The following is a 12,112-nucleotide window of genomic DNA, read 5'->3' as shown; positions in this document are numbered from 1 at the left end:
TCAGGTATGCTTCAGAATATGAGTAGCCTTCAGTAAAATATATTTTGTTGATGGTGATAGGAAATTACAATCGTTTTAAAAACAAGACTTCTGATTTAGTATTTACCTTCACACCTGGGGCACCAGGCTGTCCCTTCAATCCATCCAGACCGTTGTGACCCTGAAAAGCAAATCCTCATTATTAAAATGCTATTCCATTACAGCAATCGGTCAACTCAAACATCTTATATCTTTGCAGTTACTGTTTCTCTAAGAATCCTGTGACTGCTTCAGTAGAATATGATGTCCCAGTGCCCCAGCCCCTGACAAACTCCCTCTGTTGCCCTAGGGAAGTCCCAGTGCCCCAGCCCCTGACAAACTCCCTCTGTTGCCCTAGGGAAGTCACTAAACCTCCTTCACTTGAAAGAGAAGAATAAAGAACTAGATGCTCTCTCACATACTTTCCATCATTTATAATTTTATGATCTTCAGACAGCTTTAGATACCTCTTAAGTTGCACCCATTTAATACAGTTTTCTCTATAGGATCCTCATTTCTTGGAAGCTATGACCAGACTAAAAAAAAAAAAAAAGCTACATTCCATGTTACTTTCTGGCCACCTTACTCTTTAACTCTCTCTCCACTCGGGCAAATTCCAGGAATTTGGAATCAATATGTGTTATCCAGGAGCTTAAATGTACCTGCGGTGTTCACTAAAAGTAATCAACATTTTCTCTTTTGTGGGTAAAGAAGGCACTCACCCTAATGCCCTTGAAGCCAGGGAGTCCAGGAGTTCCAGGAAAACCACGAGCACCCTAAAAAGAAACACAGATGATAGATGACATTCTTGTTCCAAATAAAGAGATCCTGATTTCTTCCCTCCAAAGTGTTTCTTCTCATCCAAGTCCAAGCTTGGAATCAAAGACTAGCATATGTGTAAGTGCAGAGAGGTGAGTAAGATGCTATAATTTGAGTAACTAATCCTATGATACTCTTAGAACCCACAATTCAGTTGTTTACAATATGCTTACTGTCATTAATGCTACATTATTAGCATTAACAAAAACTGTATGCATTCTTAACTTGGCTCCTTTATTTGTTGGATGCCCCCAGTGAGTGTCATAAGTATGACATCTATGTTGCTACTTAGTCTGATTCTAGTTTCAGCAACTATTTTATACATGAGATACCTCTGATGTTTGGACTATATGCTGTTATAAAAAAAAAAAATCTTACCTGTGGTCCAACAACTCCTCTCTCACCAGGTCGTCCAGGTTTTCCAGGGTGACCCTAAAACAAAGCATCATAGAGAGTAAACCTTTTCTTAGTAAACTATCAGATGAATGTGGGGACATCTTGGTTTTTACAATAGGGTGAAAAAACGCATTATATAAAAATGTGGATCCAGATACATATCTAATTAACAATGATATTTCCTTTTTTTTTTCCTTTTCTCTTTTTTTTCTGCGGACACACGGCCCGGTGATATTTCCTTAAATACAAGAAAATTAATCATTATTTCATTAAAACATTATTTTCCATATGGGGAGAATTACATCAGGCATATTCAGCTTTTGGCAGAATACTTCATTTGAATCTCGAAATTCTATTTGAGGCAGGAGTATTTAAATGGCACACTTGGAAATGCTTAAGAGTAAACACTTACATCCTCACCAGCCTTGCCAGGAGGACCAGGTGGGCCACGAGCACCAGCAGGACCCTAGGAAAACAGAAGACCCCTCATGTTGTTAATGCTATATTAATAAACCTCTTGGAAAAAAAATACTTATCACACAGGGGGAGAAGTACTCACAGTCTGACCAGGTTCACCAGGCTCACCAGGAGGTCCCTGGAAACCTTGAGGGCCCTAAGAGAAACACAGTAAGTCACACTCCAAGCCTTTGATTATTCTGTCTTCTTTACCCAAGAGAGAGTGCAGGCTCCCGGTACTTACCGGGGCTCCAGAGGCACCAGGAGGGCCGCGCGGTCCCATCAGCCCCTGTGAAGGGGACAGACACAGTTAGCCCTGGAAGTCATCATGGCTTGGGGGTGGGTCAGACGGGACCAGCTCAGCACTGCCACAGCCTGTGGTGGACCAGTGAACAGAACTGGCCTGGTTTCACTTTGTTAAGTTCTTGTCCCTTGCAAGGAAGCATTTACTGACCCAAGTTTCTTCCACTGTTTCTCTGCCTTTGCGTTCACCTCTTCTCCTAACCCAAACCGTAACTTGGTTGGATGGCGCGGCCACCGGTGCCTTAAGGTCGCGTGCAGTAGGGTGTGCTGAGATCCTTCTAATGAAATGAGGCGACTCAGGCTTTGCATGGTACAGAATATACAACTACCGTGCGTTCAGCCAGTGAAGGGTTTCCATCTGGCCTTCCTTGATCATATGTCATCTCCTCATATCCTACCTAGCTAAGAAACTGGTATTGTTATTGCCACCAGGGGCACAAATTGCAAAGGATCGAAAGTCTTTCTTAATGATTAGAAGGAGCTTATAATCTTTTGTTTAATAATCTTATGTTATAATCTTTGTTATAATCTTATGGCTCCATTAAAGGCTATTGGTGGCTGCTGAAAATGTCAAACAAAAGTGGATGTAGTAAGGGGTGAAGGCAAAATAAAATTTATTGAAACATCCTACTGGAAGAATCTATTATACGTTACTATTACTGAAAATATGGCCCAAATGGCAGCAGACTGTTCTCCCCTTGGTTCTTCACTCTGTAGCACACAGAGTCAAACCAAGTGTTGCTGGTTTGGGAGCTGCATACACCTTGTGAGCCCCCTTTGCAAAGCCCATGCAATTTCTTCTGTAGAGGCCATGCCTCTAACGCTGAAGATATTGCACAAACAAGCCTCAGGTAATTTGTCTATGGGGACTCTGCAGTCAAGTCTGCCCCACTGTATTAATGCCCAGAGTGAAACAATACAGATTTTATTAAAAGCACATCATTTTAATAATAAGAATTATTTTTTTTTTTGGTTTTAGAAATTGCTTCCACGTTAAAAGAAAAACTGTCACTATTCAATCAAAATAATATTTTCAGGGGTACATTAAAAAATAATTTTTCCTGACACCATGAATTTTTAATTATATTTATTCATTTTTTCCATGTATTTGCAACAATTTCATTTACATAAAAGGTAGTTTATTTTGTGGAGGCTGTTGGGTGAAGAATGATTACTCATTAATTCAGAGAAGAACCCTTTGGGGTTTTATAGTTATTGATTTTCCAACATGGAAATTTATTTTAATGCTTTATTGCTGCCTATCTTGCCTGTTTGTGAAACACATATCTGTTGATTACATATGTCTGTGAATGCCTGTCGATGTGCAAGCTTAAATTATATTTCACTGATATTTAAAAGTAAAACATAATGCTTTTTGCCCACCAGAAAGATGTTCTGAAGTCAGGGGAATCTGAAATCCTTATTAACTTTCCAGACTTATGTAGGTTTTTTTTTTTTTAATTAATGAGTTACCTTTTTTTAAGCTTCTTCTTGAGATATAGATACTGCTTTTAATGTCCAGCATAAGCTGAAATGGCTAATTTCAAATATCCAATATAAACAAAGCCAAGAGAAAATCTCTACTTCCTCATTTCAGCTATGAATGCTTTAAATTACCAGCAAAATCAGAAAATTGGAAATCATCAATTAAAGGCATACTACTTCTCAAGTGAGAGTTTTAATTTACAGAAAATATTGTCTTGCCCTTACAGTGTATTAGCTTATTGCGGACCATTAGCTACAGCAGAACATCTTTTGAAGACAGAGCACTGCGTACATTGTCCAGGTAAAATTTATATTTTAAGGACTATCTTAACTTTGGGCAGATAAATACTTTTGTTTGCAAGTAATTAATTAAAAAATCACTAAATTATGTGTGGGTATGTACTAAACTGCAGTGTTTAATCAGCTTAATGTTTTTACTTGTAGCGATTTTCCCCTCTATTTTATACATACTAGTATATATTTTGCATTTTCTTATCAGTTTTTTCTCCCTAACAAAGCCACTAATGCTTGTGAGAAGGTTTACTTGTAAAAGATAAGACTTTTATCACCATAGTCATATTCTCTCCTATACTGATTTATAATTAATCAGACTTTAGAAAGAATTTTTTATCAAAATGGATAAAAAGAAACATTTCCTATGTTATTAATTCCTTGAGAGATGGTGAGAATCTGTCACATTCACTGCTTGTATCCCTAAGGCATAATAGAGTTTGGGTTTTATTGAAGATAACTGGTAAATACTTGTTGAATGAAGTAATGTTTTATTCAAGTTACTAGATACATAAGCCATGATGTTGAATATCAGACATCTTGCCTGACTTTCTGTCATTAACCACATGTATGTCCTTGGGAAAGACCTTAAACTCTCTAAATAGAAAATGAGCTTCCTCGGTGGCTCAGATGGTAAAGAATCTACCTGCAATGCCAAGACTCAGGTTCAATCCCTGGATTGGAAAGATCCCCTGGAGAAAGGAATGGCAACCCACTCCAGTAATCTTGTCTGGAGAATTCCATGGACAGAGGAGCCTGATGGGCCCCAGTCCATTCGGTCACAAAGAATCAGACACACCTGAGTAACTAACACACACACACACACAGAAAATGAACGGGCTAGACTAGAACTTGCTGATCCTTTCTAGCAAGTTCATAGAACTTAACAGTTCTGGGTCTCTACTGGTTGCTTAAAATTCTATGCACTATTAAAGGGCATAAAAAAGTTAATCAGAGTGATCACTCTTCTAAATTAAATTGGTTTGCCTAAATTATGGTTACTATGTCCAGAGATTATTTCTTGGAAATAAATATCTGATCTATCATAAGGAGGCATGTTTGTAGAGAAAATGGAACCCCCATACCTAGGCTTAGATTTTTATAGATTTGAATATAAAAATAGCTACTGCTTTTATCTGATTTGAGTACTATTAACCTAGGTAGCTAAATAAATGGCTATGTGAACTTTAAAAATAAATTCCCTATTTAATAATTTTCTGGCTAAGATAAAAATTAGAGATAAACATACCATTGGTCCAGGGCCACCTCCTTTTCCATCAAACTGAGCAGCAAAGTTCTAGATGGGAGAAAAAGAAAAAAAAAAAAAAAATATATATATATATATATAACAACTATTGGCCATATAGTTCATTTTTCTCATTCTACTTCTAAAGATTTTTCTGTTGATGTTTAAAAGGGAGCAGTATTTTTTACATCTTTCTTAATTTAGACTTCCCTACTGAGCTAAATTCTTAAAAAAATTCAAGAATTTAAAATTTAGGGCCACCCCTAGTTTGAAATAGGGAGCTTCCCTACTTTATTTTGAAACTTTTCCTGCCCTGTTAACCCTCTCACTTCAGTCCCCATTCTCTACCTGTACATTGAGGAAGAGAGTTTTCTAAACTTTAAAAGTCACTGGGGGCCCCTGATAAATTAAGCAGAAACCAAGAGAACAACTTTGCATTTCCACCTGTTGCCCTGTTCCTCCGGAACTACACAAAACGACTAAGGGATCTTTTTCTTGCTGTAGTTTCAAAAAGAGTATAAAGAGTATTCAAGTTTAGAGGAAAATTAAATTAAAATGCCCCTTGGAAGATTAAACTTTTAAAAATAGTTCACCAGTAATAGCTTTACTGTTAAAGATCTCTCTTATAGTGGTAGATCTATTAAAGAAGGTGCTTTTTAATGCACTCAGTAGATAAGCAATCATAATAAGATCTTTGGGGGAGAAAGGTCTTATTTTACTGGCATATAGTTGGGCATTAGAATCAGGCTTCTGATTCATAGTGCTAACCAATTAAGCAAATATGTTTTCCTTCCTGCAGTGAGGCCATTTGGCGCTCATACCATTGTTAAAGCATAAAGCTAAAAGAAGATATTAATGAAAAAGGGAAATGTACTTTTCTCAAATTAGTTTCAAGCAAATTAAACCCAAAACGGCTTTGAATGTTGGTTCTGCAGACTTCAAGCCAAGGAGAATAAAAAGAGTGGGATGTTTGTGAAATTGCTTAAGATCAAGGATTTCATTTATAATTCAATCTAATCAAACTTTTTAATAATGCAACCCCTCTTATTTGTGCCCCACTGATAAAAGATATTAAATTCCCAAATTAAATAACGGTCGCGAGGGCTGCAGCTACCTTCAGTGAACACAAAGACTTGTCCTGTAATTGACACGGGCTCACAAAGAGATCTGGCAAAGCAGAATCTTGAATGAAGAAACCAAAGAAATGAAATAAAATACTATACTAATATCAAAATACCAGACTCTTCCTCAAAACCACTAAAAATAAATTCCCCAATGCGCCTTCTTCCAACACAGGTATAAGAAACTGGAGTTAACGGTACTTAAAGACACCTTACCCCGCCAAGACCAGGGGGGCCGGGAGGGCCAGGGGGACCAGGAGGGCCTGGGATGCCGTCATCACCATCTCTGCCTGGTGGGCCTGGTGGACCCTGTGATGGAAAAAGTGAGTTATGTCAGGGTAGACAGACTTCACGGAGACCTGTACTTCAAAAAGGAGCCCTCAGGATCCGTGTGATAAGATCAGAAGTTGGTCAGAAGGTACAAGGGGTGTGGAAGTTTAAAATGACACATTTGTCACTATTGACATGGGTCTGTTTTAGAAGGAGGTTTAGTAGCTGGTGTCCAAAGAAGACACAAGACAGGATAGTTCCTCTTGGAAGAGGACTATGTCAGCCCTTTGATACTGAATCATAAAGGAGCTCCAGTATTCAAATAAAGCTAAAACTTATAGCTATAAATTCATATGGTTAACAGTGCACAGTGATATACTATGTATATTGACTGTCAATTTCTGATTGATGAATTTACTCAATTATTTTAGCATGTTGTGTGTGAAAAGTAGATGAATCGATATGATAATTAATAGTCATTTTATCACAGCATAGAAAATCCTGCAGTTTTCCTACCATTAATACTATTTATGTTGTTAAATAATTTACTGACATAATCCTACCTATAATAAATTGCTTGAATGGACTACATTTACATCTGCACTTCTCAATGGATACAAGGTATGGGTATTTATATATTGATGAAAGTGTCATATAGTGAAAAACCACGTGATTACACATACCACATAAATAGAGGAAGGAGATCTAAGAACACCATGAATAAAATGCAAGCCTAACTTATACATTTGTTAATGTAAACAGAAACATGTTGTTGACTGCTGGTTCACTATTATATTCAGCTTCCATAAGAGATCTTACTTGAAAGGTAAACAAAGCATGTTGGAAAAGGGGGGTCATGTGGTGGTGGGTAGGTATATCTCCCTTATGTACGTGTTGGACATGTCAACTTAAAACAAAGAAAGATAGACCATGCAAAGGATATGGCTGTCTCTAATAGGTTTGCTTTCTTAAAGGATAATCTTGACCTAAAAATAATATTGATTATATAGAATAATGCTCATTCACTTTCTGTAAGGCATTATCTGCTTAAAAGGAAGGCAATTATCTGGATACACAATATTTTTATAAACTGTCAGACTCCTGTAGTTTCTAATATGTAGTTATTAAAATATGGGCCAAAGCCCTTTAATAGTTAAAAAATTACACACCCTTTCTCCGCGTGGTCCTCTATCTCCACTTGGGCCCTATAAGGAAGATACAAACAGCACAATAATAAATGTCTAAGCAATTTCCAGTGAATGAGCAAAGCATTCTTGATAATGATTAATCAGGAGGCTGATCTAACCATAATGTTATTAGGTAGTAGCTATAAAAATAGCACAATACAATAGATAAAAGTATTTTGTTTTTATTATAATTACATGTCATTTTATTGGAGGCTATAGTCTCCAGCATTAGGGCCAATATTATAACCACTATTTTTAGATAGATAATTTCTGTGGATAAGTTATCATTTTGTAACATCAATAATAGCATATTTATATTGTCAAAGCTCTTTAAAATAAACTTTTGTCTACTACCTATAATTAATAAAATACTCAGTTCATCTCTAGAACAAAAATAAATCTTTTCTTTTCCTTTAGTATGTAAGTCACCAGTTGTATAATATAAATATAATTAGAGATGACTCTGGAAGATAATCAAGCTTTGCTATCTTACATATCAAAGCTACTTCATTTTATGGTTTAGCTAATGCATATTCATATGCACAAAATCTTGACAAGGTATTTTCCTTCTGTAGTGTACCATAAATTTAGTTAAACTCTGTTATCTCTGATCATTTCAGATACAGAGAAGTATTGGATTCTTACCTTTCTTGCAGTTGCCTAGAAGAGAATAAGTAAAAGATTATTATGAGGAAAATTGTATAAATTTTAAAATGGCTCCCATTTCCATGTAGTATACAAATATACTTACAAATTATACATACTGCACATTACTATTATCTTAATATTTCAAAGTACAATTTACATTTTATCAATAAAAAATATATACAGGTCTCAGATATATACTTATCTATAATTATACCTCAAATTCAGTTCATGGCTAAGAATTTGCTCATAATAATCTTGCAGATGACTCCAGGGGGTGACAAAATTCTCTAGCTTGATGAAGTCGAGCTCCGAGGAAGCTGGTGCTAACGCCCAACCTTCCACTGAATTATTTATTCTTCTTTTCTTATGGGTGTAGGTTTTAGGGTGGCCTTATTCAGTAGCCCCGCCCATTTTGGAAACTGGGGTGGGTACTTCCCGAGGCAACCAGAAAGGTTGGACTACCTTAACTCTTGATTTTTTTGGAAATTGAGGTTGGTCAATACCAATACAGCTTCCTTTTCCTTCCCCAGAGACGATTACTGTGGCCAAGGCAATCAAAGTCTAAAATAAAAAATTCTAAAAATAATTTTACTCACCTCTTGTAAGGCTATAGAGAAAAGGGGAAAAAAGAAATAATTATTAGTATTATTTCACTGATCACCAGCAGCGATTAACAAATGAGTATACTTGTCTATAAAACTGACTTACCTAATTAAAGGACCAGTTGTATTTTTTATTAAAGATATTCTAATGACTTGGAAATCAGGCAGGTCAAAATGATGGCAGGGATCAACAGGACCATTTGTTTTAAATATTAATATGTAAATATATTTTGAATTAAATTGTTAATTATTTACTATTTTATAAATGCTGCGAAACATTGATGTGTCTAAAGGATACGTGTAATGTTTAGTAATTATGATGGTAAATTGCACAGTGGCTCACTGAACGTGAGCAAAACCACTAGACTGATGAGGAATAATTTGTAGTTTAGATAACTTTTGATACTTAGAAATTTAAAGGGGGGGAAATTTAGGAAATTATATTACCTAAAGCAGATTTTACTTTTTTATATAACATTAACATTACAGTGTTTGTAGCATTCTTAATGTCCTTTTTCAAAAGGCCTAATTTGTGAATTAGTCACCATGAAAATGGATTCATTTGGACATCTGAAGTTTTGCTTTAAATAGGTTCACTTAAATTAGGTAAGGTCATTTTACCGACATAAATCACTTTTGGCCCTGAGAAAGAATTGCTCTGTATAAATGGAAAAACTGCATTAAAGATCTAGAAAAATGATGGGAAAAATACACCAAAGTAGTAACCTCCCCCTTTGCCATAATTGCTGTAAGTTCTTAAAGGCTGAATTCCGCTCCTACAGTATAAAAATTACAGGCTAACACAGGATACAAATGTGGCCAAGCTGGCAACAAAATGAATCACCCCCAAAATTGCTTTAATTAGGTGGCCAAGAAGTGTGTCATTTGGAGTGAGAACATCTGTTGTAGCAGTCACAATTCAGGAGGGTGGACCACATCCAGCCCTGATATTTAAGGGCAATTTATGAGAATTACTTTTAAATTAGGAAAATAATATGTTTACTTCATTGTGTTCATCAGTAGGAAGAATAATTATGCCTGGGCTTGATTAACGGAAGTCCTCATGGTTTTGGAAATTTGCCTTCTAATTATTCAGACTGAGCCATTTTGAAGAATGTGTGTTGGGTAACTTTTATTCAGACTGGGGTTGGATATTGATCAGAAGTTGAATTGTCCTTTGTACCTTCAAGCTTCCCTAGGTCTATTTTCATCTTTAGGAGAGGACCCTTTCCCCCACCACCCTCAGATCTCATAAAAAAAATGAGCCTGGTAACGTGAATTTGTTCAATGCAATTATTCCTTAGTATTCACAGTGAGTATACTAAAAGTGGATGGAGGAAGAAAACACACACACAAATGCATCAGTAATGATGCAATGGTAGACACCGTGGCATATGGGTGGAGCCAAGTTTTAGAGTGTTGGGTGTGGCCAGATACCCAATCTGGTCATGAAACCTACAGCTGGAAAGCAGCCTTGGAGTCCATCCACTTTCTATCCTGTGGTTTAGAAAAGGCTCAGTTTGACTTGCCCACAGTCACATGATAAATTATTGGCAGAGTCATGGGAAAAACTCGGGTCTCTTGAGACCCAGATCAGTGTTGATAATTTCCCAACTTGCTAAGTTCAGAATGCCTGTCACTGGGAACATGTTGAAAAGATAACTCTCAGGCTCAACAAAAGGCAGGGCAGATTTTAGCTAAATCATGTTACCATTTCCATGATCAGGTAATGAAATGAGAAGCTAATTACATTTCAGAAAGTATCCATTTTCCTTGCCGGGAAACACTGACTAGCTTCTGGGATTGGGTTCAAGGAGAAATGCAGACATTCTCCGTATAACCCTGTGGAGTCTTTAAATGGGGATTCCATGAGCCTTAAGCCCTGGTCCCCTGTGCTCTCCTTGTCCTCCCTCCAGAGGGCGCTTCATGGTCACCATCATCCAGACCAGTCTTAGAACACCCAGAAAAGTCTTTAGGGCGTGAGTTTTTTTTTTTTTTTTTAATAACTTAATTAAAAGGTTTTCTAAACCAGGCCTCAGGTTTCACAGAGGTGGGCATCAGTGCAGTTATGGGGCCTTTTAGGTGGAGGCCTTTGGCTCCCTCGGTCATGTCAGATAACATCTCATCCTTAAAGAAAAAGATTCTCTGCTCCCTTTGAGCTTCAGTAACTGGAGGATCCAGATGAGGATCACAGCCTCACTCCGAGTTAAGAGAAAAGTTCCCTAACTTTCGGCGAGAGTCGGGAGCCTCTTTTGATTTTCATTTCTACAGTATTTTCCACGTTTCTCCTATATGCCAGCGTTTCTCCACATGCCAGAGAGCCTGCCCTCCTAGCAGTACCTGGAACTTGGCGAGGTTTTCCATTTCAGACCAGGTTTTCCTGCCCACCCCTCTAACCTCTTCCCCAGGCTGCCCGAAACAAGCTGAAGGCACTTACATTGGCATGTTGCTAGGCAGGAAGTTACTGCAAGCAGCAACAAAGTCCGCGTATCCACAAAGCTGAGCATGTCTACCACTCAGACATGCAGACTCCTTGTGTCGCAGAGCCCCTGGGTCACCGGCGGAGGTATCACCTGGCGGGCGCAGGCATGCAGTCGTGGCCAGTACCTCCAACTTAGCCGAAACCTCCTGCCGCCTTGGTGCTAAAATAATAAAGCCCGGATCTGCCCTATTTATACGGCCCAAGTTTCTCCGGCCCGAGGGTGCCTCCAAAAGCGCTTCCACCAATGGGAGGGCTGGGGCTGGGGGCCCGGGCAGCCACAGCTGGGAGGAGACTGCGGGGGCGCCGAGGAGGGAGCGCAGCGGGGGGAGGGACGTGGCCACGGGGCTGGCTTCTTAAATTGGTTCCATTCTTTTTGAGGACGTGGACACTTTTGAGGCTTTCGAGGGGAAACTCTGACTCGCTGTCTGCATACCTCCGCCCTCCCCATCCCCCGCCCCGGCCTTCCTCCCTCCCCCCAACCCCCCGCCCTTTCCAAGTTTGGAAACACTTATGGACACGTCGGAGGGCTCTGCTGCCACCGACGTGGGCAGAGTCTGCAGCTCTCGGGGGCAGCCCGGCAGCTGGAGAAGGGACGGGAGCCCAGAGATCAAAGCGGGAGCTGTCCAGCCCTGCCTGCCTTGTGCCCTGCGGGCCACCGGCAGGGTGGAGGGCCCAGGGGGCAGAGGACCCGGAGCGGGTCCGACAGCGTGGCGCAGCTGGAGGCCGCCCTCCTTCCGCCCCCTCCAGCCTGCCCCTCACCCCCGCCCCGCTTTTCTCCAACTCTGGGG

At 39.0% G+C, this 12,112-nt stretch overlaps 1 protein-coding gene across 2 annotated transcripts in view; it reads right to left on the bottom strand.

Moving 5' to 3' along the window:
- The window catches only part of COL1A2 (collagen type I alpha 2 chain), a 36,729-nt gene extending 24,892 nt beyond the window's left edge, over positions 1-11,837 (bottom strand). Inside the window, exons 1-12 of one of the 2 annotated variants that reach the window (XM_043462618.1) lie at positions 11,280-11,837; positions 8,837-8,847; positions 8,238-8,252; positions 7,575-7,610; positions 6,352-6,444; positions 5,018-5,065; positions 1,934-1,978; positions 1,793-1,846; positions 1,646-1,699; positions 1,216-1,269; positions 741-794; positions 107-160 (exon numbers count right to left, since the gene is read on the bottom strand). In XM_043462618.1, coding sequence (XP_043318553.1) covers positions 107-160; positions 741-794; positions 1,216-1,269; positions 1,646-1,699; positions 1,793-1,846; positions 1,934-1,978; positions 5,018-5,065; positions 6,352-6,444; positions 7,575-7,610; positions 8,238-8,252; positions 8,837-8,847; positions 11,280-11,349 — 588 coding nt within the window. In that variant the 5' untranslated portion in view covers positions 11,350-11,837. The remainder of the gene's footprint in view (positions 1-106; positions 161-740; positions 795-1,215; positions 1,270-1,645; positions 1,700-1,792; positions 1,847-1,933; positions 1,979-5,017; positions 5,066-6,351; positions 6,445-7,574; positions 7,611-8,237; positions 8,253-8,836; positions 8,848-11,279) is intronic. The other variant, XM_043462619.1, reaches the window with a different exon arrangement.
- Between the last annotated feature and the right edge of the window lie 275 nt (positions 11,838-12,112).

This window comes from Cervus canadensis, chromosome 3 (genome assembly GCF_019320065.1).
Source record: "Cervus canadensis isolate Bull #8, Minnesota chromosome 3, ASM1932006v1, whole genome shotgun sequence".
NCBI lineage: Eukaryota > Metazoa > Chordata > Mammalia > Artiodactyla > Cervidae > Cervus > Cervus canadensis.
This window is presented reverse-complemented; position numbering and strand designations above follow the sequence as displayed.